Genomic DNA, 25,775 nt, shown 5'->3' with positions numbered 1-25,775 from the left:
TCGGGCCTAAATCATGGCAACTTGCTTAGAAAGCAATCCATAACAACAAATCATGTCAAATTTTCATAACTTCATTCCATAATAAGGCATACAAAACCATAACACTTTAAAATTTTGCCTAAACACAAATGTCTACTCAAAATATTTGTATCAAGTGCTGAAAAATAGGATAAACATTAACTGCAGTAGGGCATAGTGAAATGTGCAATTAGACAATTGTCTTCATTCCTCAACCACAAAGGTAGGCAAAGAAAAGGAAAACATGTATTTTGACTAATTCTATGCAGAGCCTTCCTCTTTCTTCGATTCATCTGGATTTGACTTTGAAGGAGCCAAAGGAGATGGAGAACCCTCCATGCCCATCTCAGCTTTTAAGTCGTTGATGCTCTGCTCCAACTCATTTATGCGGCTTCCCATATCATCAAGTGCATTGCAGTTAAGAAAACACAAAACCTCCGAAAATTCAAATCACTTAACAGTTAATAAGAAGCAAAATAATTTCATCTAAAAGCAGCAAAAATAAGATTTTAAGCCCATTTGAATCTGATGATCCAAGACATGTCAGTTAAAAACCAGAAATAGAGATGTAACTTCCAATTTATCATACAGAAGTTTCTAATAAAGGTCACAGTTCAACGGCACCAAAACCATCATTCAAATACAAAAATTTCCTACTGGAACTGAAAAAGCACACAATGAATCAATTAGTTTCAAAAAATCAGAATAATGGACAATTAGGAAATCTGATCATTCATTAAAATACTGGAGAAAATATTCCCAAAAAAAAAAAAAAAAAAACCCACAGTATGCAAGTAAAGGATATTCTTTGTAACAATGGAGTCAGACATTGCTTGGAATCTGGATTGCTGCAAACAAAGGAGTATTAGCAATGATCATTTGCCTACTGAACATAAATACTAAATGCACAACTCACCATCTGTTGAAGAAGATCTTGCACCTGGGGGAGAAAAAAGAAAACGCAGCAAAGTCACAACCAAGGTTTTCATAAGTAAAGCAACCGAAACAACCATGCCACAATAAAAATTCCAACATCCTTGCTACACCCATAGATATAAATCAAATAATTATCAGAACCAAGCATATCAATATTCATTAACAACCTGAATGCTAATTATATAGCAATACTTTATTTGGTTATTTTGAACTAAAAATCACAATGTCTGTTAGAATAGATGTTTTCCAAATCAACATACCATCAATGAAAATCAAACAATAATTCCCGGATTTCAACCAGAATAACAACTACTTTAACATTAACATCCTGAAAATCTTAAGTACTCACAAAAGCAGACATGTCAGCAGTGCTTTGCTTCTGATCTTCTCCATCGTGTCCGTCCTGCAAGAATCAAAATTAAAAAGCAAAATCTATCAGCTGAAATATTTTAATACGACCAACAAAACGCAAACTCGGCAACACGGATATGAGTAGCCCGAACGACATGTTGGGGGCACAAGCGATACTTTAGACAGAGCAATGACATGTGGCATAAAAGCAAAAATGCCCAAATGTCACGAACAGAAAAGTACGAGCGAAACCAAAACCCTCAATCGCTTCACACACCCAATCCAAAAAGAAAAAGGCAAAGAGAAATCGCTGAGAATCTAGCATCGGAATTTGCAGAAACACATTGCATTGCGATTCTGAGCGGGTTATAAACTGGAAAATTTAGTAAAAACCCTATCGGATTAAATTGAGAGAGAAATCCATAGGCTGAAAAGCATATTTGGGATTAAATTGAACTTGGAAGTTTTAGAAACCCTAGCGGCTCAAACGCTACGAAATTAGACCATCCATTTCAACGTAATAAGAAATTAAGCAGAAATAGCATTCAGAACACGCAGAGAGAGAGAGAGAGACGAGTAGTTACCATTTCTCAGCACTTGCAAGTGGGGGTTTCCTCTGCTAGATTTCTTAGAAGAAGAAGAAGAAAAAGCTTCGTTTTCCAATACGTTAGGAGTGATAAGGAGCAAAGATTGGTGGTCGTTCACTTGCTTTTTGTTCTCCGGCTAACCAAATTACACTTTTATTCCCTCCTCATGACTTCAATTGCTGATATACCTATTTTTCAAAAAATATATTTTAAATATAAGAGACATTACTTTGTCTCCTTCTTCTTTTTTTCTTTTTTTGTTATTATTATAGAAGAACCAATTTTGCCAAAATTTTGTTTCCAACTTAAAAATAAAATAAAAAAATTATCTCAAGTAAGTTTAATTTGTCTTTTAAAGTTTTTAAAATTTTATTAATACTTGAAAATTGGATAGAAATGGAACTGAGGGGCAGATTTGTCATTGTGAAAATCTAGAAAAGATTATGTAACGGAAAGGTTTTAAGGACGGTTTAGTCATTTGAAAAAAAAAAAAAAAAAAATGAAGTAGGAGTAAGAGCGCCATAGCATTCAAAATTTCAAATTTGAGAACCACAAGATCCAGAGCAATTAGAACGGAGGATGCCCATCTATGTACATTTTTCACACAGAAATTAAATAAGAGAAATCAAAGAAACTGATAGATTTGAATCACAAACATAATAAATAAAATGCTGGAGAATAAAATTTTAAAATTCAAATGACTAGTAACATTTTTCCATCGACCATTCCATACAAATTGCTGTTTTACATCTTTATTGGGTTTTAAATTCCAAACATATTTCCATTTTCCTGAAGAATAAAGTCAAAAATAATTTTGGAAGGGGAAAAAAAAGAGTTACAAAATATTTTACTTCTTTTACTTAATGTTTCTAAGTATGGAGTTTCCTTGGAATCCATAGTTTTTGTATTCATTATCGGTGGTTGATTTAATCGGCCACTTTTAACAAGCAAAGAATTATTCCGAAACGAAATTATTTGGTTCTTCATCTGAAGTGGATGAATTCCTTACAAACATTTCGCATAATTACACGTGATTCACTAAAGTTTGCAAAGCTGAGATTCACGAAAGGACAAGTTAGTTTAGTTGAACCCTGAATAACAGGAATAATCAAAACCACCACTTATCGAGAAGCAAAGTTCAAAGTTCTATCAAAACAAAAAAGAACCAAAGTTCGAAGTAAACGACTCTTCGCCCAAACCAAAAAAAAAAAAAAAAAAAAAAAAAAAAAGAGGTTAATTTAATAAGAAAACCTAACAACTAGTGACTCCTCTCTGTTATACATATTGTATAATTTTTTTATAAATGAGATACAAAGATGATCAAATAAATTAGCCCCAAAAAAAAAAAAAAAAAAAAAAAGAGGAATGAGAGAGAAGGAAAGGAGTGTAATAAAAAACCTGAATGGCATTCATTTTTTCTTGTTTCTAGTCAATTCCTTATTGGTAACATAAGGATATTCGGATGGGGCAGACCACAAACCATACAGTACTATCAAATGGAGACAGAACAGCAGAGCAGATGAGTAAACGTTTGATGGATAAACATTCCAGCAGAACTCCACCCCTATAAACAAGATTAAACTGAAAGAATACAAAAAACTAGTCAATAATCAGTTTTCCTAGTAATTAGGAAATGACAGTCTACTGAAGAATGACAGATTGTTAAAATTAATCCTTAAGTAACCTACCGCAACAAAGTAGGAAATTGGGTCCTCCAAAGTAGGTAAGGTAAGCTATAAAAGTACCTGCAGTGATTGAAATAGGACATATACGTTGATTAGAAGTAGTAGTCCAAAGTATTGAGGTTTTTGCAGTACACTAACAGAAACAGCCAAGAAACCTCCTCTAAATGATAGCTTCAGCTAGACAAATAAAATTTGAGGGGGTTAAAAATAAGGTGAATACTATGGCAAATCTCACTACATTGCAACAGAATTGCTATTATATCTAAAGCCAGTGGACCGAAAAAACAAAACGTAGCAGCATATGGTTGTGCTCAGCTACCAAATCCATACGATAAAGACAAGACTTTTGTCCAGCAGAACTTACCAAGAATAGAACTGATAATGCAATGATCGTGCACATATAATGCCGATGAAGTTTCCAACAAACATAGTTGTGACAATATCTGGAAAAGATCAAACAAGATTTCAGCATCAAATCAAGGAAAGGAGGAAAACACATGAGTACGAGGAGGATGAAGGAACACAGGAAGGAAAGGGACAAAAAGAGGACAGATATCCCACTACTGTTAATTATCGGAAACCCAAATCTTACGTTCTTTCTTGAGAATCTTCAAGGATGTGCCACTATCATGGGAATTCTTCAAGGAGGATGAACTTGCATGAGCTAATCTGGGCTTTAAAGAGACAATTACAGATTGCAAAAATTTCAGAATGCCTCCTTCATGCCTGCAAGCAACCATCACCTGGATGTATTAAGAGAAAAAGCCAGCAAATCTCCAAATACCCGTATTCAGTTAGGATTAGAAAAAGGTTGCCTACATATATTTACTAGCAGAACCTGACTAGAGGCAATTTGCCCAAAAGATTCCATTCAATTTTTGATTCCTAACTTACAGAGTAGAAAATAAGCCTTTGTACTTACTTGCACCATCTAAAATGAGCAAAAGCTATAAGCAACACGAGGTGACCAATCAATAAAGATACTGCAAACTTTTTCGATACAAAAATTGGCTCAGGAACAAACTTGAAGTTAACAGACCTGACAAAATAGGATGCATGTTAGTTTTGACCAGATAACACATGGAGAGAGATGTACATGGTCAAACAAATAAAAGAAATGAAACAGAAAATTAGAGCCACAACACAGTTGAATTAGGTGAGTATACCATGTCCAAAACGTAATATATATATATATATATACATATATGTTATATCTTGGAACTCTTTTCACTTGAAAGACTCCAGAAAAGATAGACCACATGGCATCATACCAACCATCCATTCTTTGGTCTCGATTAAAATTATGCAATTTACTAGTTAACCATCTTCTTACCCCAAGTTTTTATAGGATCAACAAATCTATTAGCTTGATTTCATATCTTCTCTATTAAAGGTATAGTTTCATTGTTTACAAATATGTCATTAAATAGTTTTACTTTTAATTAACATAATGGATATAATACAACATTCAAGTAATTCTAATTTATATAATGTAATTTTGCTAAGTTAAGACTTAAGATTACCTTTTGTCCTTTTCCTATTGGAATTACTGAATGAGTTAAAGTATTCAGATAGAGTAAAAGGCCTCAAGGATCTCTTTAAAAGTTATATAAAAAAATAAATAAATAAGGGGTACCAAAAGTGAATGAAGATGCGCCCAAGATTGAAGGCTCTTGATAAATATGCAAGCGGATAAGATATGATAAAAGGCAGCCCCAAGACTATCTGCAGAACCATTCACCAACCAGGGATAAACAAATGAACACCAAAAGCGGATGATGCTCTTCATACCAAGGCTCTTGAAGTCCAACTCACCTAACCACATTGGAAAAAAGGATTAAAATAACACATAAATCCAACTCCTAGCTTAAATACTTGCAACACAGGTATGCTTAAACTCATCCCCTTTAAAGTCCAGCACTACTCATAAAAAAACCATCAATTCCTCAAATTAGACTCTCCATAACAAAAGGGACATGGTAAGCACCTGTACCAATGCAGCACCAGCTAAAGCAGATATCACCCCACTGATATCCATAGCCTGAAAAAGACATGCTCAGCATCAGAGGAAACATAATGTTGCTTGAGCAATTTAATATTTAATTTAGGTAAACAGTTAAAGTAACTTAGTCAAAATAGAATATAACCTTTAACATGAGGAGTAGTAAAGACGGAGCATAGAGGAGCACATTCATCTTGATTGAAACAGCCCCACTACATATCAGAGAAAGGTAAACTTTAACAAATATCATCTACCTTGTTTAAAATGCATTAAGGGAATCAAATTTGCTACCTGAAAATGATTAATCCTAAATGCCACTTTTGGTAAATAATTGAGGCCAATGCAGCATGAAGGAGAGTCATGGCAAAACAATCATTGAAAAGACGAAGCACAAAGATAGAGTGCACTCTTTTTGACAGACAAAGCAAGGTAAGAGCCCACCAAGGAAGCTGCAAGACATATATCAAAGCTGAGGCAGTAGGAATAGATATTGCGATGATAAACGGCCAGAAAATGTCTAAACAGGATTGTTTTCATACCACATCAGTCTTCAAATAGATGAATAAGATAATTCCCAGATTTATAATGTACAAAATGCCGAACAAAATCTGCAATTACGAAATGGAAATGAATAACCGCTAATTAGGTCTAAACACAATTGAAAAAAAATATCCAAAAAGGTTAATTTGCACTTGAGAAATACTTATCAAGAAAGCAGCATAATTGTATTGAATAGCAGTAAAAGAAACTTGTGAGAACCTAAATGAACCTACTTGAGCAGGATAAACTTCTCCTCCTGTAACATACTGTATAGCAGAATAAACATAGAGAAAGCCAGCTGGATAGACCAATGGCCCTGTGTCGCCTTTCAAGTTGCTATAATCTCTTTCTCCACCAAGAAACCCATTAACCTGTCATAAAAAAATTAAAAAATAATAATAATAATAAAAAAGAAAAAAAGAAAGGCGATTGCAATTGGATCCCCCTGCTAATTTAATCCTCATTTGGAGTTAAATAACTCACTAAAGGAAGGAAAAACAAAATTCCCCCATTCTCAAAAATGTATATATAATAGCAGGATTAAATTATTTCATGCAAATTTCTTATTAACCAATCAATAAAAACTAAAACCCTTCCTTTTCCATTTCCCTAGTGAATTATATTTTGAAGAGTAGAAAAAAAAAAGGAAAAAAAAATGAATAAGTAATTTTCTTAATTTTTACCTGTGACATGTAAGCGTCCCAATCTATCTTTGTATCTGCAACCAAACAGAAGTGACACCATGAGAACACCCACATTCACTTCGCTTAGGAGGAAAAGCAAGAGAAGGATAAAAAGAAACTAGAGAAGGATGAAAAGAAACTCGATCTTACAAGGGACGTATGCGATAATAAGGGCGACGAGGACGGCATCGGCGACTAGCAAAATCAAAGCGAAGGCTACTTTTGGATTTTTGAAAAATTTCCGGGTCAATCCCTCCGATTTCTTTCGTTGCATCGTTGATTTCCCCGCCATGGCTGAATGAATCGTCAAATCAATGGTAGTGGCGCCGGAGACCCCGATCGCAGTGCTCAGGACTACTTAGTTTGGTCGTGGATAATTGGACTGGGCCAATTCCACAAGCCTTAGCCTGCCTATGACTGTGAGTCCAACAGAATAGGTCATGATGGTCCAACTAATAGTAGGCTCTAGCGTCTAGAAGGAACTAAGACCGCCTCCAAACCCAACGCAATCCAAACATACTCCCTCCGATCGCTTGTATGGGGTATGGATCACTTGAGTAAATCTACAGCATTCAAATAGCATAGGGACAAATTGCAATTGCTCTATTTGGCCGCGTGTGTTAATTACAAAATGGCCTAAACACCCTTCCTACCAGTGTCACCTGAAGAGGAAAATTATAATATTTTTTTGGGGAAATCATACACTTGTCGAAATCATTAGGCAAGTGAATTTTGAATGGTTATGATATCTGAACAATTAACAAACTGATTAATTCTACTTAAAAAATAAGACCGTAAATTACCAAGGATTTGATAGAAAGTATGATGTTAAAGTAGGCACCAGGTGTGACCGACCCACTTGCATGTCAAACTCATACATCATTCCTCCTACGCCACGTGTGGTTGGGTTGCAATACTCCAGCAGGAGCAAGTGTTTTTCTCCTCCATAAAAACCCCTGCCACGTGTATGATATAACCCTCCACCTCCTGCTCCCATGTGTCCACTTTCCTTTCTTCCCCAAACAGATTACTCAGATAAACACGCTCTCCTCTTTATATACCCCCGTCTGAATTATCTCCTATCTCATTCATTTGCCTTCTCTACCTCCCCATCTATCTCACTGTGCCCAGAAAAAAAAGACAATAATGGATTCCCAAAGCAGCCTCAAACAGCGAACGAGAGGCGAACCTACCCCCACCGCTTCTAAAGACAACAGAAGCAGACGGGACAAGAGAATGGCCATGGCCAAACGCGGTTTTAGGTCTCTAGCCGTTGCAGTTTCCTTACCGGTCTCTCTCAGCCTCTTGTCGATCTACCTGGGGGGTTCGAGTAACAGCTATGCTATTTCCTCCAAACCTTTCTGGTTCCCTCCTCTGTGGGCCTTGCACTTTACCACCATCGCTTCCAGTTTCTTGATGGGTCTCTCGGCCTGGCTTGTCTGGGCTCAAGGTGGCTTCCATAAGAAACCCATGGCTGCTTATCTCTATTTGACTCAGCTGGCCTTCAGTTTGGCCTGGGATCCAATCGTCTTCGGATTCGGATCCACCCGTGCTGGGTTGATCGTGTGTTTGGGTATGCTTGTGGCTTTGCTTGGATGTTCTAGTGCCTTTAAACAGGTGAATCCAATTGCCGGTGATGTTATGAAGCCTTGTATAGCATGGAATGCCTTTTTGGCCATTGTAAATTTTAAGCTAATTTTCATTTGAAGTTTTTTGTTTATACCATAGTTTTTGACATGTAGTATAATATCATATACATATATATAGATGGTTTGTGCGTCAATTACCGTAGTTTTTTTTTTTTTACCAGTCTCTTCTAGTATTTTGTTTCGGTGCCAGCCAGGGATATTTGTGTTTTCGTTTTTTTGGTATGCAGGGAAGGGAAAAGTTGTTGCTTCATCGTGGCAGATTTTTTTTTTTTTTTTTTTTTCATATTGTAGCAGATAATATTAATATAAGTAACGAAATTCCCGGTAAATATTTTACTTTTAGTATGCATTTTTAACGGCCATGCACTCAAAACAAACAAAAAAACAAGCAAAAGTAGAAATCTAAAATTAGATGGATTGCAAGTTTTACAGGCCAATGTTTAAAAAATTTGAACCAAAAAGTATTTTCAGTCCAAAGATGCGAACGAAAAAAAAAAAGAAAAAACAAAAACAAAAACAAAAAACAAAAAACAAAAAACAAAGCCAAAATAGTAATATTGATGGTCCTGCATGTAAATCTGATGGACGTGATGATGGAAGTGCAGTCAATTGGGTGGATGAAGTGGATCAAAGTAGACATAACAGAGAGTGTAACACAAGATACGAATTACAAAAACAGGAAGTAGGATAAATTCTAGGCATCGATCACAAAAAATATGAACATTTTTAACGTCAATTTGTCTTTGGATTTCCAAAACAACCCAGCTGTCGAACCAGGTACAAAATCTCAAATCACGAAACACACTAACCTGGTCTATCATCTGATAACAAGTTCAACAAGAAGAAGCTGCGTCGTTTTTATTTTTAATTTTTATCAAAAGCAACATTTTTTCTTCATTAAATGCCCCAAGGTTTATGCTCAAACACAACATGTTGGAGTTAGGGCTCTATATGTTGTTCATCGGCAAGTGAAATGCAATTATACATTTTCCTTCTTGTGTTTTAGTTTTATGTTATTTATTGCAAATTGCAGGAATGGAGTAGTAAACTATCATTGTCGAAGTCCCAAAAGTTCAAACTCTCCTTCGTATTGAAAGAAAAGCCATGAAGACTCATGGTTAATTAATCTTTACAGTGAAATTTTATAGTGATCAATTTGATATCTAACAAAAGGCACACACAAACTAGGGGATTGGGTAAGTAACCAATTTTTCAATGACGACAAAATGCATTAAGAAAGCATATAAATTGATGCTATAGCTCTGCAAAATATTGTCTTAGATGCATGATCCACACGGCAAAATCCACAAAAGTTTGACGCAGATTAACTATTGAAATATCAAAACTTTTTTAAGTCTTCAAAAAGCACGATTGCGCAGTTCAAATAAAACTGATATCATACATGTTTCCTCAGACCATACCAAAGTCTAATAAGTAGCAACTGTCACGATCAGTTCAAACCCATGTAAATAAGAGAATAACACTCATCCGGGATGCATTTAACTTCTATTTGGCACACATTATAATTACAAACTCAAAAGTTAGACAAGCATCACCACGTTACGTTACCGAAGAGAATCTACCTAAAAGCTACAGTTGGGCTATAAAAAATAAAATAATTAATGACTCTGTATTCATTAGCATAGAAATGCATAATCATAATTAAACGCTACAAAGGAACAAAAGAATACCATATCTATCTCCACTCCTAGCACGGCATATATAGAAACAACATACACACAATAACACACCTAAAGAACTCACATTTCAGTGGGCATACTTTGCTCAATTAAGAAGATGATGCCTTGACGCTTTTGAATGATGGATGAAGCAAGCCAAGTTCATCTTTCACCTCAAGTGGATTGCTAGTCTCATTTCGAACCCTCTTAACACGTCTACTGCCCAAAGACTTGTGGGTAAAACCATACATTTGAAGAATTTGATTGTCCCCAAAGTTATAAGCTCTATCCATCTGCTTCAGGCATCTCTCAACCGGGTAATCTCCAAACTTCCCACATGGTTTGCAACCCACAAAATGAGTCACAAGCGGCCACCGGTGATCACCCAACCCAGGGTGATGATTCTCTATCATTTCCTCATATCTATCAACCAATATCCCCCAATATCCATGCAGATAATATGCATTCTCAAGGTACACCTTGTCACCCCACTTCTCCCTCTGTGTCGCCAATATATAAACCATTGCTGACTGATCATCAGCTTCGAAAACCGGCCTATCCTTGAGCTCCCTAGTGAGTATCTTCCCAGCCTCATCTCTAATTTTCCCTTTTGGCCCCATGGGAGCCCAGGCATCAAGAATGTCCAATGACCACTGGCAATTCCTCAACAGAAAGCTCCCAGTATTCAACCCAATCCAATTCTTCTGATCATAAACCATCTCATTCCAACCATGCATTACAAAGTTGTAATCTTTGTACCTTTCCCATGGAACTTCGAAAGCCATATCTGTAAACATGGCATCACTATCCATCCACCATAAGAATTCAACCTCGGGGTGAGATAACAAAAGCTTCCGAATTAACGGAAGCTTGGCCCAAAAGCCAGCCATTTCGGCATCCAGGAGAGCCATATTGTAGAACACCTCGACTCCATGCAACCTACAGTAATCAATCTTGTTCTTGATGGACTTCAAGAGGTAGTGATCACCCACAGGATTCTCACACGGCTTTGGCGAAGACCCAGTTACCAGAAGCACCCGAGGCTTATTGGGCCTGATAAAATTTGGGAAATTAGGGTTTTCCTTTAGCCATCTCGACCTCTGGTTGTCCCAATTGGAGATTTTGGGTCCGAGACTGTAGTGCTTATTCGGATCAGGTTTTTCATCCTCTCCTTCATCGACCAAGATCTTGCTGATATCGAAGGTGTTGTAGTTGTTGCTGTCATTGTTGTCGTTGGTGGAGCCGGAGCCAGAGCCGGAGCCGGAGCCGGAGTCCGACTGAGCCGTTTGGACCTCCACAAGGACGCGGTGTGGCTCGGCTCGCTTGCGGGAGTAGAAGTGGTCCCGAATCTCGTTGAAGTCCTGCTCAGGAGTGCCAAACTTGCCAGCGCCAATGGTGCCACGTAGGACGACAACGGTGAGGACGAGGCAGAGGATCGTCACCCTGGAATGGCGAAGAGCTCTGTGAATCTTTCGCCATCTCTGAGCTCCCAAATACTTCTCAAACATTTTCTTAAAACAATCGAACCCCTCCGACTATTTACAAAAATCGTTTAAAAAAAAAATGGTACTTAAATAATTAGTAATAACGGAACTGGAAAATACTTAAAAATAGGACAGAGAACTGGTTTTGGATATTCTGGGAAGAAGCTGTAATAGGCGTCGAATTTGAAACTGGAAGCTCATGGTATTCTTTTTTTCTGTTAATAAAACGCGTTTCAATATCCGAACACCAGCTGTGCCATAAAGACCGAAAAGCAAAAAAAAAATAATAATAACCTGTTTCGGACATGACACGCTGTTTCGCTCTGTATCAGCCACGCTTTGTCTGAAAAGTAAAATGTGGAAATTTTTGTTCCCTGTTTGGGGAGGACTACTCCACCAGCACTTTCTATCGCAATCTTGGTGAATATTTTACAATGCGGCAAAGACCAATTCTTCTCTTGACATTCAGGTAAAGTTAAATTAAATGATTTTTATAATTACCATTAAAAATAGCACCCAATGACCAGTTCTTAAAATATATATATATATGTTTTTATGAATAAAACTTATATAATTATTGATATTACCATAATGTATTTCAATATAATCGTGCCCTGTAGCATAGAAAAGTGCTAGAATTTAGAAATTGGAAAATTTATCACAGTTACCAATGATAGTGAAATTACATGAGAATAAAAGTCACCATCATGTGTTGGGACTTTGGTATTATTACCTTTTAACCAATAGAAACTACTTCTAAAAGCAGTTTTTCAAAACTATATCTATCTAGAACCCTACTTTGCCAAGTTGTCTTTTAACTGTATTTCATATTATTCAAATTCCTAAAAGAAAATCCGGAAAATTTATCTATATATTGCTTGCTACGTAGACACCATCTTCCAGATGATGCATAAGCAAGCGATCCCTAAAACATGCAGCCCACGGAAAAATGCAAACCAAATCTTAAATAAGGAGAGCAAATTTGGATTTTTGTGCTGTTTTCTGAATACTGCGAACGTAAATCACAAATTGAAAGGTTTGCCATGCATAAATTCTAATTAAGGCAGTAAATGTTTTCTTTGCAAATGGAAAAGAATAAAAAGAAAACTCAAGGAACAGAATCAAGAAATGGACAATAAAAAGATCACATAGGTATGCTGAACAAAAGAAAACAATTGTATCCAAATTCTTATATCCGCTTCTGCTATCTTTAAGTGAAACGCTAGAAGGCCATACTCATGGCTTGACTTCCAGCTTCAAAAACTTTTCAGTATGCCGCTTCTGTTTTCCTAATCTGCAAGCCATCCTTAACTCTTTTCCCTTTTTCTATAGGCCTATACAATTGATGACCTTTAGTGGTCAACAAAATTTGCATGATAATTTTGGAAACAAAACTTGCAAGCTCCAGTATTAAGTATAACCCCGAGTATGAAACTACAGATTTCTTCCAACAACCTTTTGCTAGCATGAAGCAACAACTATACTTCAAAAGAACATCACTTTTGCAGCTCAAATGTGTCGGTTAAACAAGCTACTCAATCTGGCGGAGCTTCCTCAGGGTAACAGAGGTTCTCCTTTTCTGATCTATATCCTCCCCTTCCCATTTCTGAAATCCTGGCTTGCGATTAATCTCATGCTTCCATTGATAGCGTGCTTCTCCAGACATTAAAACTAGGGATCCTGGGGTTAGATAAACAGGAACTTTGGTCCTTGCAATGTCACTATCTGTTCCTTCAATGCTACTGAAATGCATCACACATGATGACTCCAGTGAGACAATGGCAATTCCATCTTCAAAGCGCATAAGGTCAACATGTCCACAGATTCCCTGCCATATATATATTGGGGGGGGTGTGGGAATTAGGGATTGCCAAACACAATTTTTTTCTTTTTTTCTCCTTCAAGGAATCAGCGAAACATTACTGAAATTAACTAGTCATTTCGCACCTCATCTGGATGGTATACATTTACAATAAGCTGATCGAACAATGGCTCCCTCCACAACAAATCCAGTGGAAATGGACACAATTCATCCTCCCCATGATCAAGATTGTTGCTTGAAAGCACCACATCACGAATGGAAGCTGAGAGTTCAGTTGCCCATGCTGGAAGATCACCAAACCTCATAGCCTGCAGAGGAAGGTATAATTTTTATGTCAATTAGAAGCTTTGAATCCACTAGAGACTTGACACAGGCAATGGACCTAATACTAATATAAGGAACGGATAATATTCTAATCGACAGAGCAAGAAACAAAAAAAAACAAAAAATGCATTTATTCAGTTATCCTTGCTCTCATGATCTTAATTTCCCAATGCAAACCAAAATTCATATTCTACTCATCTATGTTTTTCCTTTTCAACCCATCTTTTTCAGTTTTAACTATTATATATGTAAATATGGGTTCGTTTGTACCTGATTGTAAGAGGCTTCAGTGAACCATCCTTCTGCAAAGTTCATACAAAACACATTGTTAGATATTCACCATGCATTTACACCCACTGCTTGATCTAGGTTAAGGTGATAGTTTCCACTGGCTGTGCTTGTTTTTAGACCAAAACATATCCTTTTCCCACAAGAATTTCTCCGGAAAAAAGAAAAATTAAACTTTTATGCTTTAAACCCCCAAATAATGATCATAGAAGTAAATTTCTTTTCCTATCAACAATCTCTGCGAAGGAAATGAAATCCCTTTCTCTTAGACTTTTCGGTAGTACGAAGAGTAAAACTAGGAATTCGATTATATTGAGTGTTTAAGTTCTTCCAGAAATAACAAATAAGAAATTTATATTTAAAATTAAAGAAATTAGAGAGAGGGAAAAACCCACCATCTTGGATTGCAGAGAGCAGGGAAGCTTGTCGTTGAGGAGAAAGAAAGTCAGTGCAGAGCCACAACCCTTTAACTTCTTCGATCCTTTCCCAGGAATAATTTGGCTGAGATCCATTATCAAATCCTGATTGTTCCTCTTCCAAGTCTTCGCCGTCCGATGATTCGCCGAACACTTCAACGAGAAGTGCCTTGTCCACGTCCATTTCTTTTGACAAAAGCTAGAAACTTGATTTTTGAAAAATAAAATTAAAAATAATAAAAGGCTAGGCCTCCCTCTGTGTCGGCGATTTGACTCTGATTGGAGTTCAGTCCGGTAATGGAAGCGCTCAATTGTCTCTCAAAAATCCCCAATTTGTTTTGTTTAATCCATTTTCTCTTACTTTTTTTTTTTTTTTTTTTTTTTGGGAAATAACTCTTTCATCGCTGTCACACCGTTTTTGACCCTTTAACTCGGTTCTTCTCAGTACTGGTTTGTATATAAATTATTAAAAGGATAAAAACGCATGCTCTTACATTTCTTTCAAAGGACAATAGAAAATAAAGGGAAAAATATTGATGTTAAACAAAAAAAAAGAAAATATATATATCTACACAGTTAACAATTTAGCAGATGAAAAAATTAGTTAATATATATTTCATATTTATATTTTTGAAATTGTATATTTAAAATAAAAATGACATTTATTTAATTAATACACATTCTATATCTTTTTTTTTTCAAATAAAAAAATACTTCTTGATGGTATTATGGTCATCTTACATTTATACATATTAGAATTAGATTGTGGATTCAAAATAAAAATTATTCATATTAAAAAAGAAGTAAAAGCTATACAAAACAAATAACCAAAAAAAAAAAATGGAGTTACTATTAGTGTGCATGAACAGTTTACATATTTTTATAATAATACTACATATTTTAAAACATTTTAACAAATTTACAAAACATTAATGTGATATTAAGCTAATATTTAGATACTGATTAAATTGACTATTAAAGTAGCTTAACAGAATAAAATTACTCAAACATAGCAATTGTGGATTTGGAAATTGTGTCTCCAATCTTCCCAACCTCGTTATGCCGCATCGCAAAGGACCTTTAATCGAATGTTCATGATACCATTAAGAAGGATTTTTTTATTTTTTGTTTTTTGGGGTTTCAGCAAATATATATATATAGGGAGAGTTTAGAGTAAGCATCGACCGCATGCATTCTTTACGGATCAAAAACATGAGAGAATAAAGACCATTGGATTTTCATACCTGGCCTCAATAGTCCAGATGGAATTGCAACTCTCACGTGAGAATTTTGGCAAAATCTCCCCTTCCCCCTCATAGCAGCTCGCATTCCCGCTCACACCAGCTGGAACCATCTTTGCCCAAAATTCCTCTTCTCCTCTGCTTCCACCTCCTTCACGCTCGCACCATCTCCCTGTTCAGAACCAGCCCAACCAACCACCGACCTGACTATTTCAAAAATCTCAAACCCAACCCAACCAGCCAACGTTCAGAACTAGAAAGAGTCGCCGCCATTAGTGCCTTGCCGTCGAAGTGTGAGTTCTTTGCCATTCCTTCCTTCCTCTCTTTCATTTTGATTTTTCTATACCTCTGTTTGTGTTTTTATGTTTTATATATATATATATATATATATATATATATATATTTTCCATTCTGGTTCAGTTCTGTCTTTAAAAAAAAAAAAAAAGTGTTTCTCTTTTTGTTTCATTGCTTTTAAAGTGTTTTTATTTTATTTTATTTTTTTTTTTGGGTAATCACTTAATGTATATTGTTATTCTTATTTACTTAGGCTACCAGAAATCATAATGTAATAAACTCTTTTGAATTATTTTGTTTATTTTCTGGATCTCATTGTTTACTGGGAGCAAATATTGTGGATTCAATATCTTGAGAAGGTTGTTAGATTTCTATAGATGATGGAATCAACCAAATCCTAAAATGACAGATCTGGCAAAGCTAAAGCCTTCATTCCGGCAGGATAGGTCAATAACAGCGGGTATTAAAGATAGAAATGGAATAATAGATTTTTTTTTCTTTTTTTTTTTAATTTTTATTGACCATATCTATCTATAGAGTTGATTATAGGTTGTTGTATTGACAATGAAGTTCATATTTTTCTGGGAATTCCATTCAGTTGAGTGATGGTGCTACAGCAGTGCTCCTCATAAAAAGATGAGTACTAAAATGCAGAAGGCACTTCCTATTTTTGGTGTTTTCAAGTATATTGGCGAAGCTACGTTTATGATAAGGAGGTAAATACCAAAATGATAACTAGTTGGAACATAGTCGTACGCAGTGTGATGAATGGGAAGGGGAGAAATGTGCGAAAACCCACACGTGAGGGAAGCTTCAATCTCCACCGTTCGTGACAGATATAACAATCGAAGGGCAGAGAATTTCAGCACGTTTTTGGACCGCACAGGATCCATATGGATGGTCCTCATATTAGACACTCCCTATATATATAAATATATACGGGGGGTGTCTACAATGAGGATCACCTGCATAGATACAATGAGGACCAAAACTGTGGGCAAATGGAAATTGTTGGATTTCATTTTTTGCATGAACGGCCTAAATTCTGAGTTGCTCACACATGGAATTTTGCCCAAGACTCCCCTTCCCAAAACAAAAATTTTAACTGCAATCCGATGCATCATGCGATTTCTCTTAAAACCCCTCAATTTAGTAAAGCAGATTAACTGAAGAATCCAAGTCATTAGGTGATCTTGTTTTTCTCTTTAATTTTCTTTCTCCTGCTAACTGTAATTTGCAATTTTTTTCTTCCATGGATATCATTTTGTTGTAGAATCATAGAATATTTCCATTTTCAAATCAATTTGTTCTGTTTATCTCATTTCATGATGTATAATACATTTGGAAATTACTTTTATGATTATCCATCTTGAGAGAGAAAAAAAAGTTCGTATATTTTTGGCAAAATTTTGAATACCCAGAAAAGAAATCGAAGAAAAAAATAATGAAAGAAATTATACGTAATAGGTTTTTAGCCATTGCAACAACTACATATAGAAATTTTAGTACCAAAACTAATACAAAAACCAAAAAGTGGTTTAGAAATAGATAATGGAAGAAAGCCATTGAGAAAGAACTCGTAGAAGGTAAAACTAGTATCAAATGGCTGATCAACAAAAATAAGTTATAAGTGTAGTTTCTTTGGATCGTTCTGTGTTTATTACGGGCTCGATTGGCTCGAACTGTGGGTGGAAGTGTAGAAGCAGAGGAGAAAAGAAAAAGAGAAGAGAAAGATGCAAAAGGGAAAAAGAGTCCTGGGCAAAATTCCACACATGAATAAATTAAAATCTAGGCCGTTCATGCAAAAAATGAAATCCAACGTTCTCATTTTGTCCATAGTTTTGGTTTTCATTGTGTTTATGTGGGTAATTCTCATTATAGATACTTTATATATATATATATATATACAGTCCGTTTACAGTGCGAACAGTTCTTATGTGGACCACAGTATTGATGATAATTTTTTATAGTATTAGTGATGATTTTCCAAAAAATTATCATTAATATTATGAAAAACCTTCATTAATACTGTGGCTCTTATATAAACCATCTTCATCATAAAAATTCCGTGTATATATATATATATATATATACGATTAAATTTGATACGGTGGATGTCATTCCATGTAACGATTCCAGTACCACGCAGCCCTAGCCGCATCACTCATGTTCCTTTCCATTTACGATTATAATACTGCAGAGAGTTGCCAAAAAACGATCTAAAAAACACCTAGGGCTTCGTGCCAACAGAGTGGCATTGCCTTTTGTGCCATGCAGAGAATTTATCTTCCTCTCACCCGCAATTCGACACGTACCGGTAACAGTGCCCATCCGACTGGTCCACGTGTTATGATTTCCTACCCTACCCACGTGTCAAATGAAGACACGCCTTCAACTTGAGCTTCATCTCAGCCGTCAAGTCAAGCTAATCCAACCATCCAAGTAAAATTCGGCCGGAAGTTTGAGACTTTGACGCTTTTGACCCCATCAGCATATTCAGTGTCGACATGTGGCATGACGTGCTCATTGTAACCGTAGATTCACGTGAAGATCTTCGCCTAAGATTGGGATCCCTATAAATTAGGTGGTGCCGCAACGCCCCCTTTGCATTCACCATTTCTTCTTGCTCTGCATTTTCCTCATCGCCTCAGCCTGCCGAGGCTTCCAGAGACTGCCAATATGTCTGATACCGGGGCGAAACAACCAGCACAAACAGTATGTTGCTTATCATCTTCTTGTTTTCTTTATTGCTCCGTTTGGTTGCAGAGAAAAGGAAAGGGAAAAGCTGTGAACATTTTTTCCTACTTATTTTCTAGCTTCAAGTTTTAAATTTTTTTATGTAATATTTTATTTTCCCTGAATTTCTTGGATGAAGGTTGTAGATAATAGTGGGAAAAGGCTCAAATATTTGGAATTTGGCCAAGTAGCGGCGATCTATATGATAGTCTGTTTCTCAAGCCTATACGAATACGCCAAGGAAAACTCCGGTCCATTGAAACCGGGAGTTCAAACCGTCGAGGCTACGGTCAAGACCGTAATTGGACCCGTCTACGAAAAGTTCCACGACATTCCCTTTGAGCTCCTCAAGTTCGTCGATCGCAAGGTCTGTTTTCTCTTCTTGTTCTTTCTCTCTTGGGTGGGCAGTGCCCACATTTCAATCCATGCGTATTTTAGCTCCAGCTGCTATAATGCACTGCCTTGTTTTGTATAATTATTTTATTTATTTATGACGAATCTAGCTCATGTTTTTTGCAGGTGGACGATTCCCTGAGCGAGTTGAATCGTCACGTGCCCTCGCTGGTAAAACAGGCGTCAAGCCAGGCACTAATTGCGGCTCACAAGGCTCCCGAAGTGGCTCGAGAGGTGGCTTTAGAAGTTCAACGTGACGGCGTTCTGGACACCGCGAAGCACATCACAAAGACTTTGTACACCAGGTACGAGCCAACGGCGAAAGAAATCTACAACAAGTACGAGCCGGTGGCTGAGCAGTATGCCGTGTCAGCTTGGCGATCGTTAAATCGGCTTCCACTGTTTACCCAAGTGGCTCAGATCATTGTCCCAACGGCAGCGTATTGGTCCGAGAAGTACAACCAAAGGGTCAGTTATGCTGCCGAGAGAGGATACGCGGTGGCATCGTACCTGCCGTTGATACCAATTGAGAGAATTGCTAAAGTGTTCGAGGAAGTTGAGAATGGTCCCACCATGTCTTCCAACGGTGAAGCTGCAGTCTTGGCACATTGAGAGCGGTTGATTTTGGGACTGCTGTATGCACATTATTATGACATGCATCCCATCTTTTTTTGTTTCAATTTTTTTTTTTTTTTCCCCCAATTTTAAGAGGTTTAAGTAGGGCGTGATGGTCGGCTGGATAATTATGGGCTTCCAAAAAAGCGAGTCTCTGAAACCTGATTTGGATCCTCTTGAAAAATCGAACTCCCCACCCTTTTTTTTGGCCTTTTGTCCTTTTGATATTTTTCTTAATTTTACAACTACTGCTTTTATATTCCTGCACGTGATTGATCACGTGTGCAAGTCAGACATTGCTGGTTACAAACAACTGCAAGTCCAATGAAAACAAATAACAATAGAAACAAGACTCTAATAAATGCAAAATGTCTAAGATGATAAAAAACATTCACGACCTCAATGGCCATGAGATAGAAATCTCCCATACAACCGTGGTATCATTAATATTATGCGACGTCGATATATTTATTGCCATTTCAGCTCATAAGATTTTTCTTTTTAAAAATTAAAATTTCACAAATGTTTCCTTGCATGCTGTATAAGAAGGATGTTTCATGTTTCAAACTGAAGCTCTCTTCCATGGTTTCATTTTTCCATTAGTTATGTTTGGGATTGAAAATATCGATCTCTTCTTTCAGAATCTTCTTGTAATCAGAAAGAATAGCAAAATTTTAATCTCATATGAACTCTGGCTTGGTGAAGAATTACTTTAAATACCATTACTTTGCACCCTCTTTTCTCTTCTCACCCTTTGGAAACTCCACGACAACTTTATTTGCTTAAGGTGATACGAATCCAAAGTGAAACTCTTTGTTTAATTTTGGTTTCCCTGAATACATCTTCATTATACCTCTGCTTTTGCTTCTGGTGGCTGTCAAAGTTACCCCACCATAAAGAATGAATGAGAAATTGCTTGCAAAAGAGAAAAGGGGAGAGTTTTGATTTTCCTTTTTCTAGTTTTTGTTTTATTTTATTTCTTCATTTTAGACCATGCAAAAAATTATTTTTAAAATTTTAATATTTTGAAAAGAAAATTTAAAATGACGAGGCAACAAATGGCAAATATTAAAACAAGTGACAATAAATGTATTGAGGTTGCATGATATGACTTGGTACCACGGTGGCACTGAAGATTTCCTCCAACGGGGACTATCATTCTTAAAAGTCTCAGAAATATGCACAATTTAATCTTGTACTTGATGCTAAAAATAGGATTCCGGATAAAGTATTTTCCGATAAAACGTGAAGTACAATAAAAGAAAAAAGTAACGGCAGAGCATTATTAAAGGCCTACTAGTATCAATTTACCCAACCAAAAAAAAAAAGGAAATTCCAAAGAGTATCAGTGCTTATAACATCTAATTCGATTAAAAGAGAAGCTGCTTATTAGTCATTACATTCCCTCTAGGTTCCACCTCATTTTCAGTACAATATAATGTCACAAGCAATAATAGAAGAAGAAGAACATCAAAATTATGCATTAATTATTCGACAAAAATCATAAGGTAAATTGCGACCGGGCTTGTAAATATTTCAATGCAATCTAACGAGAAAACCAACGGAGGAGTAAAAGCACAAACTAGTAAAGCGAGTAGTTGTCGCTGACCCCAGGCTGGATGCTCTTGTAAATAGCCTTGACGATCGGAAGAATGGCCACCAGTGCAATTTGAAGTTGATCTGAGCTACTTGTTCTAACACTTATCTGTCCACTGAGCTTGTTGTTCAATCCTGCTCGAATACCCACCTTGTAGTTCCGCCCCACCGAAAACTGCGACTGGAAATTGGCTCCCAGGGCCAAGTCCCCCCTCCACTTCACTAACGACAGACCCAGTGAAGATTGATCCTGGCCAATTGGAAAATCTGCTTCCCTGAGACGCACTTCCAAGTTCGCTCCATATGCTGCATCTCCCTGGGACCGGACAGTTCCTGTGCTACCGACCAATACGAGTCGCTTTCCAAGTGTAATTTGATCCTCAACTTTGACTCCAGTAGACACATTTTCACCTAAAAATGTCACAGAGACGCCAGCAGTTGTCTTGTTCTTCTTCAAATTTTTGAATTTAGTTTCTCCTCGAACAATGTAGGCGAGCTGTTTTCCAATATTTTGGATGTCAAAGCCTGCCATTGCTGATCCGTTCTCCCCATACTTGGCAGCAACAGAGGAATCCAGATGGATATTAAATTCCTTCTTATCCTTCGTGATTTGAACAGTGACAGCTGCCGGAAATCGACTAGCAACGGCCAGAGTCTGTTCAACGTTGACACCATCATAACCACAATCGTGATCCCAACCATGAGTGTCCAGTACAGGCCTAGCCAGGAACTGAGAAGTTGGCTCCAAGAACCGGTACCGGTAAGCTGGATTATCACCATCAAAGGAAGGTGGCAGGGCCATATCAGGTAATGCAACAGGTACAGCAGCTGGGGATCCACTTTCTGGATCATCTTCACCCATGTAACCATACTCATCTAAGCTGACCTTGCCTTTCTTCTTCATTTCTTTCATCCTTTTCAATTCTTCTCTCCACTGCTTCTTCTGAAGGAGCTTAACCCTATAATCATACTCCTCAAAGTATGCCTTCCTCTGCTCCTTGCTAAGCTTAGCAAGCTGAGAATTTCTTAGAGGCTTGAATGATGGAAGCTGGTCATACTCATCCTCTTCTTCATCATCATCAGATTCAGACAGGTCTGCCAAGTCAATATCAGAATCGCCATTATCACCACCTTGATCAGCTGAGAGTTTAGGGTGCGTACGAGACTGCAACAACCAAGACAGCAAGTATGGAAGAGGAGGCGAACGGACGCGAAAACCAAAGAGCTTTTTGTGATCAAATGAATCCTGAGGTTTTGAGAAGTTACTCGCCTCAGATAAGATCTTCATAGAGTAGCATAAAAGCAACAGCTGAGATCTCCAAGTTTGACCATTGGGGAGCACCTTTTGACCATCTCTATTCTTTCGACAAGAGGGATGGTTCTCAACAAGTGAGATAGGATTCATCAAACTTGGATTCATAATCCGTAGATCACCAACAGCTTGTCCAATAGCCTGCTGAACAATTTGTGACCTCTGAGCAACAAACAACTCATAATTCAGAGGGGAACCTGAAGGTCCATCCGGTGGAGAAGAGGCAGCATGGGTTAGAGTGACTATGGCACTACGCCAGATTGCAGGGCCAAGAGCACTTGTAATCGATCTTAACAATGGCAAATCATTAAGATCTCTGCTTTGGGTATCCAACCGATCTACATAGAGTACAATATCAGGAGGGCACTTTCTTGTAACCTTCTTCACCGAAGATAAGATTTTGCGATTAACCATCTGCTCCATTGCAGCAGATCTGAGACCTGGCGTATCAAAAACCCTAATCTTGACTCCATCGACTAGTCCAACAATTTCCTTCACAGTAGTAGTGGCAGGTCCAAAAGCATAGATTGGGGTCTTCTCTTCTCCAAATATAGAATTTATTGTAGCACTCTTGCCTACACCTGTTTTCCCAAGAACCAGTATGTTCAAGGAGAAGTTTATATCATCTTTCCCCTCTGCTTCAAGCTGGAGAGCTGTTCTCTTTGCAGTATCAAGGCTAAAGACTTGGCTTGTTTGCCTCCCTGAAACAAGTGCTAACCGGTACAGAACCTGCCTCGCTATTGATTCATCTGTGGTAAGGCCTAGCCTCTCAATAAGTCTTAAATACTTCACCCTCATCTGCTGAAACTTTTCCAGTTTCTTTTTCTCTTCTTCACTCAAGTTATTATCTGAGTCTCCCTCACCTGGGAGATTGGATGGAGCAAAAAGGCTAGATTGGTTGGGTCGGGAAGCGGGTTTCACCGATCGCAGTGAGGATCCTAAACCAGCAGGACGCTCGACAGAGAAAAGCCTGGATCCATCAGATGCAGTTATGGTGATATTGCCACTATCTGAGGAAGCACCTGTTGCTGCTTTCAAAAGAGCTGCCAATGCAGCAGAATCAAATAGTTCTTTTCCACCTCCTTCCTCATCAGTGTCCACTTCTTCATCTGAATCTGTGACAATCTGGCCATCAATTCTCTGTGAATAATCTCGAGAACTCTCTGCACCCGAATGAGAACCAGTCCCAGATCCTTGTTCCAACTCTTCCAAAAATTGTTGGGCAGCTTCGGAGCTTCCAAAGACAACACCTTCAGTCTCCTCATCTGTAACCGAACCATGAATCCCATCTTCTTCATCTGGAAGATGCTTATCCACATCCTCAGCCTTTCGCCTTATCTCATGGTTCAAAGTAGCACCTGTTTCCAATTCATTCACCTGAGAATTTACACAAGTATCAACATTCTCTATTGGTTTGGCATCATGCTCTGCTCCACCAGCCGAAATCTCAGTCATTAGCCCGTTCTTTTCAGCTTCAGAATCAACTTTAAGCTCAGGTTCCATAGGCAATGACTTATAAGCCGATTCTTCAGAAATTTTATCAAGCCCATTATCCAAATTTACACCTCTGTCAATGGGAACCTCAACTCCTCTGATTTGCGATTCCTCAATTTCCTTAAAATCCCCAACAACAGCTGCTCCAGATTCTGACAAATTGACATCAACAGGTTCCACCACCGAGTCTCCTCCAGTAGTAAATGTCACCCCTTCTGCTTCAACCAATTTATTTTCGGTTGGTTCTGGAGCCACATAGTTGTCTTCATAATTCCCACCAGTTAGAATTTTACTTTCCCCAACCACTTCAGCCTCTTTCTCATCGTTTGAGACCCCCCATTGCCTGCCAATAGAAGCCTCAATTTCCTGCTCAACCACAACCTTCTCGTCCTTCAAGTCAGTCCCCTCCAACTCCTCTACCACCAGACTCCCTTCAACTACAGAGCCTGCACCATCGTCCAATTTCGAACCTCCAAGCACTTTATCTTCCTCTCCAACCACCCTGGAGACCTCAACAACACCCTCCTCCTGACCATCACTGACACTGGTTTCTTTAAGCAATTCCCTTAAACTAGGTCTCTTGGTTAAACCAGGTGTAATGGCCGACTCAGCCTCCAACAAAACCTCCTTTTCTTCTTCCAAAACCACCTCACTTCCAGTTCCCAAAACCTCAGACTTCTCAGCCCCAAAACCACCAACAGGGACCTTATCCACCTCCTCAACCCCCAAAACCCCATCTCTGGAACCACCTACATCATCACCAACATCCACGGAAACGTCGGCATTCGGCGTCGTTCTGCTATTAAGCTTCCAAAATTCAGAGTACCCTATATATGGGGCATTGACATCTTCCCCTCCAAGAATTGGCTTCTCCAAAGGCGGTTCGAAATCCTCCTTCTCGCCACTCACATCAATGAAACCACCAACACCGCTGGTGTTCTCGACATTATCGACATTGAAAACATGGGTTTCTACATTATTTGAAGATTGAGAGGGATTAGAAACAGAATTAGAACCTGGAGAGCTGGAGAGATGCGGCGTCACTTCTGGTCCAGAATCGCCGTCCATGGCAGCTGAATTGTTATGGAGGTTTTCTGGGAAAGAAGGTGATAAGCGTTTTTGTTTCTAGTTCTTTTTTTCTTTTAGGGTTTAGTTTTTGATTGGTCTGTGGAGCGGCCTTAGGGATTGGATTAGATTGGGTTAATGGAACTGTAACTGCGTCTGTGCGTTGTGAGAGAGAGTGGGAGATGAAGGAGAGGGATAAGGTTTTAGAGGAAGTTGGCGTGGCCGAAGAGGGCTCTGCCGCTGTTTGGTGTTTTTTTCCATGGTCCTTTTGTTTTTTTGTTTTTTTGTTTTTTTATTTTTTTGGGTGAAATAACAAAACCGTCCTTTGCCTCCAGGTTTTATTTTCTTTTTTTCCACTGCTAATGGCAAAATATCTTCTTTTACCACAAAAAGAAAAATAATATGATATTCCTTTAATATCTTTTTATTTAAAGATTTAATTTTTAATTTATGTATTGAATTTTTTTTTTAAATATTATACAATTTTAGATAGTAAAAAGTCGTTTTTTCATAGGCATATGGATGTAATATAATTCTTAACCGATAATCTAAAATAAATAAAAAA

General features: G+C 37.6%; 7 protein-coding genes across 9 annotated transcripts; 2 read left to right on the top strand and 5 right to left on the bottom strand.

Moving 5' to 3' along the window:
* Positions 1-40: 40 nt before the first annotated feature.
* LOC107426369 (heat shock factor-binding protein) lies at positions 41-2,036 on the bottom strand. Its single transcript, XM_016036530.3, has 5 exons — positions 1,890-2,036; positions 1,304-1,357; positions 935-958; positions 824-866; positions 41-425 (listed from the first exon to the last, which is right to left on the bottom strand). Exons 1-5 carry the CDS (start codon positions 1,890-1,892, stop codon positions 280-282), a joined length of 270 nt encoding a protein of 89 aa, XP_015892016.1. The 5' UTR covers positions 1,893-2,036; the 3' UTR covers positions 41-279.
* Positions 1,942-7,377, bottom strand: LOC107426367 (dol-P-Man:Man(5)GlcNAc(2)-PP-Dol alpha-1,3-mannosyltransferase). Of its 3 annotated transcripts, XM_016036527.4 has the most exons (14): positions 6,953-7,370; positions 6,803-6,837; positions 6,353-6,490; positions 6,119-6,187; positions 5,871-6,028; positions 5,725-5,791; positions 5,565-5,618; positions 5,214-5,302; positions 4,500-4,616; positions 4,170-4,303; positions 3,942-4,020; positions 3,581-3,637; positions 3,291-3,473; positions 1,942-2,080 (listed from the first exon to the last, which is right to left on the bottom strand). In XM_016036527.4, exons 1-13 carry the CDS (start codon positions 7,092-7,094, stop codon positions 3,302-3,304), a joined length of 1,311 nt encoding a protein of 436 aa, XP_015892013.2. In that variant the 5' UTR covers positions 7,095-7,370; the 3' UTR covers positions 1,942-2,080; positions 3,291-3,301. The 3 variants fall into 3 exon arrangements, with proteins under 3 accessions (XP_015892013.2, XP_015892011.2, XP_048317683.2); XM_016036525.4 differs by lacking the exon at positions 1,942-2,080 and having other exon boundaries at positions 3,280-3,473; positions 6,953-7,353; XM_048461726.2 differs by lacking the exons at positions 1,942-2,080; positions 3,942-4,020 and having other exon boundaries at positions 3,280-3,473; positions 6,953-7,377.
* Positions 7,378-7,852: 475 nt separating this feature from the next.
* On the top strand, positions 7,853-8,585 carry LOC107426339 (translocator protein homolog). The gene has a single exon (XM_016036484.4). It carries the CDS (start codon positions 7,949-7,951, stop codon positions 8,507-8,509), a length of 561 nt encoding a protein of 186 aa, XP_015891970.1. The 5' UTR covers positions 7,853-7,948; the 3' UTR covers positions 8,510-8,585.
* A 1,477-nt stretch (positions 8,586-10,062) lies between these two features.
* On the bottom strand, positions 10,063-11,895 carry LOC107426337 (xyloglucan 6-xylosyltransferase 2). Its single transcript, XM_016036482.4, has one exon. It carries the CDS (start codon positions 11,636-11,638, stop codon positions 10,241-10,243), a length of 1,398 nt encoding a protein of 465 aa, XP_015891968.2. The 5' UTR covers positions 11,639-11,895; the 3' UTR covers positions 10,063-10,240.
* Positions 11,896-12,735: 840 nt separating this feature from the next.
* Positions 12,736-14,901, bottom strand: LOC107426338 (alkylated DNA repair protein ALKBH8 homolog). Its single transcript, XM_016036483.4, has 4 exons — positions 14,444-14,901; positions 14,031-14,062; positions 13,562-13,744; positions 12,736-13,442 (listed from the first exon to the last, which is right to left on the bottom strand). The coding sequence occupies exons 1-4, from the start codon at positions 14,646-14,648 to the stop codon at positions 13,146-13,148; spliced, it is 717 nt and encodes a 238-aa protein (XP_015891969.2). The 5' UTR covers positions 14,649-14,901; the 3' UTR covers positions 12,736-13,145.
* Positions 14,902-18,558: 3,657 nt separating this feature from the next.
* On the top strand, positions 18,559-20,310 carry LOC107426301 (stress-related protein). Its single transcript, XM_016036434.4, has 3 exons — positions 18,559-18,714; positions 18,875-19,102; positions 19,255-20,310. The coding sequence occupies exons 1-3, from the start codon at positions 18,679-18,681 to the stop codon at positions 19,738-19,740; spliced, it is 750 nt and encodes a 249-aa protein (XP_015891920.3). The 5' UTR covers positions 18,559-18,678; the 3' UTR covers positions 19,741-20,310.
* Positions 20,311-21,092: 782 nt separating this feature from the next.
* Positions 21,093-25,513, bottom strand: LOC107426255 (translocase of chloroplast 159, chloroplastic). Its single transcript, XM_025077214.3, has one exon. It carries the CDS (start codon positions 25,211-25,213, stop codon positions 21,326-21,328), a length of 3,888 nt encoding a protein of 1,295 aa, XP_024932982.3. The 5' UTR covers positions 25,214-25,513; the 3' UTR covers positions 21,093-21,325.
* Positions 25,514-25,775: the final 262 nt, after the last annotated feature.

Source organism: Ziziphus jujuba, chromosome 9 (assembly GCF_031755915.1).
Source record: "Ziziphus jujuba cultivar Dongzao chromosome 9, ASM3175591v1".
In the NCBI taxonomy this organism is placed as follows: domain Eukaryota; kingdom Viridiplantae; phylum Streptophyta; class Magnoliopsida; order Rosales; family Rhamnaceae; genus Ziziphus; species Ziziphus jujuba.
The sequence above is the reverse complement of the archived record's forward strand: the minus strand, read 5'-3'. Positions and strand labels throughout refer to the sequence as shown.

Excerpts from the sequence above, each read along its gene's own strand:
- LOC107426369 (XM_016036530.3), bottom strand. Across the intron at positions 959-1,303 it reads CTGCTGACATGTCTGCTTTT|GTGCAAGATCTTCTTCAACA; the intron begins GTGAGTACTTAA and ends TTTCTCCCCCAG. Across the intron at positions 426-823 it reads TGACTCCATTGTTACAAAGA|TTGATGATATGGGAAGCCGC; the intron begins ATATCCTTTACT and ends ACTGCAATGCAC.
- LOC107426367 (XM_016036527.4), bottom strand. The coding sequence starts at position 7,094 with ATGGCGGGGAAATCAACGATGCAACGAAAGAAATCGGAGGGATTGACC. Across the intron at positions 5,792-5,870 it reads TTAGGATTAATCATTTTCAG|TGGGGCTGTTTCAATCAAGA; the intron begins GTAGCAAATTTG and ends TCTGATATGTAG. Across the intron at positions 4,304-4,499 it reads GCTCATTTTAGATGGTGCAA|GCATGAAGGAGGCATTCTGA; the intron begins GTAAGTACAAAG and ends GGTTGCTTGCAG.
- LOC107426339 (XM_016036484.4), top strand. The coding sequence starts at position 7,949 with ATGGATTCCCAAAGCAGCCTCAAACAGCGAACGAGAGGCGAACCTACC.
- LOC107426337 (XM_016036482.4), bottom strand. The coding sequence starts at position 11,638 with ATGTTTGAGAAGTATTTGGGAGCTCAGAGATGGCGAAAGATTCACAGA.
- LOC107426338 (XM_016036483.4), bottom strand. The coding sequence starts at position 14,648 with ATGGACGTGGACAAGGCACTTCTCGTTGAAGTGTTCGGCGAATCATCG. Across the intron at positions 14,063-14,443 it reads GCTCTCTGCAATCCAAGATG|AAGGATGGTTCACTGAAGCC; the intron begins GTGGGTTTTTCC and ends TGAACTTTGCAG. Across the intron at positions 13,745-14,030 it reads CTGAAGCCTCTTACAATCAG|GCTATGAGGTTTGGTGATCT; the intron begins GTACAAACGAAC and ends CTTCCTCTGCAG.
- LOC107426301 (XM_016036434.4), top strand. The coding sequence starts at position 18,679 with ATGTCTGATACCGGGGCGAAACAACCAGCACAAACA. Across the intron at positions 18,715-18,874 it reads CGAAACAACCAGCACAAACA|GTTGTAGATAATAGTGGGAA; the intron begins GTATGTTGCTTA and ends TCTTGGATGAAG. Across the intron at positions 19,103-19,254 it reads TCAAGTTCGTCGATCGCAAG|GTGGACGATTCCCTGAGCGA; the intron begins GTCTGTTTTCTC and ends TGTTTTTTGCAG.
- LOC107426255 (XM_025077214.3), bottom strand. The coding sequence starts at position 25,213 with ATGGACGGCGATTCTGGACCAGAAGTGACGCCGCATCTCTCCAGCTCT.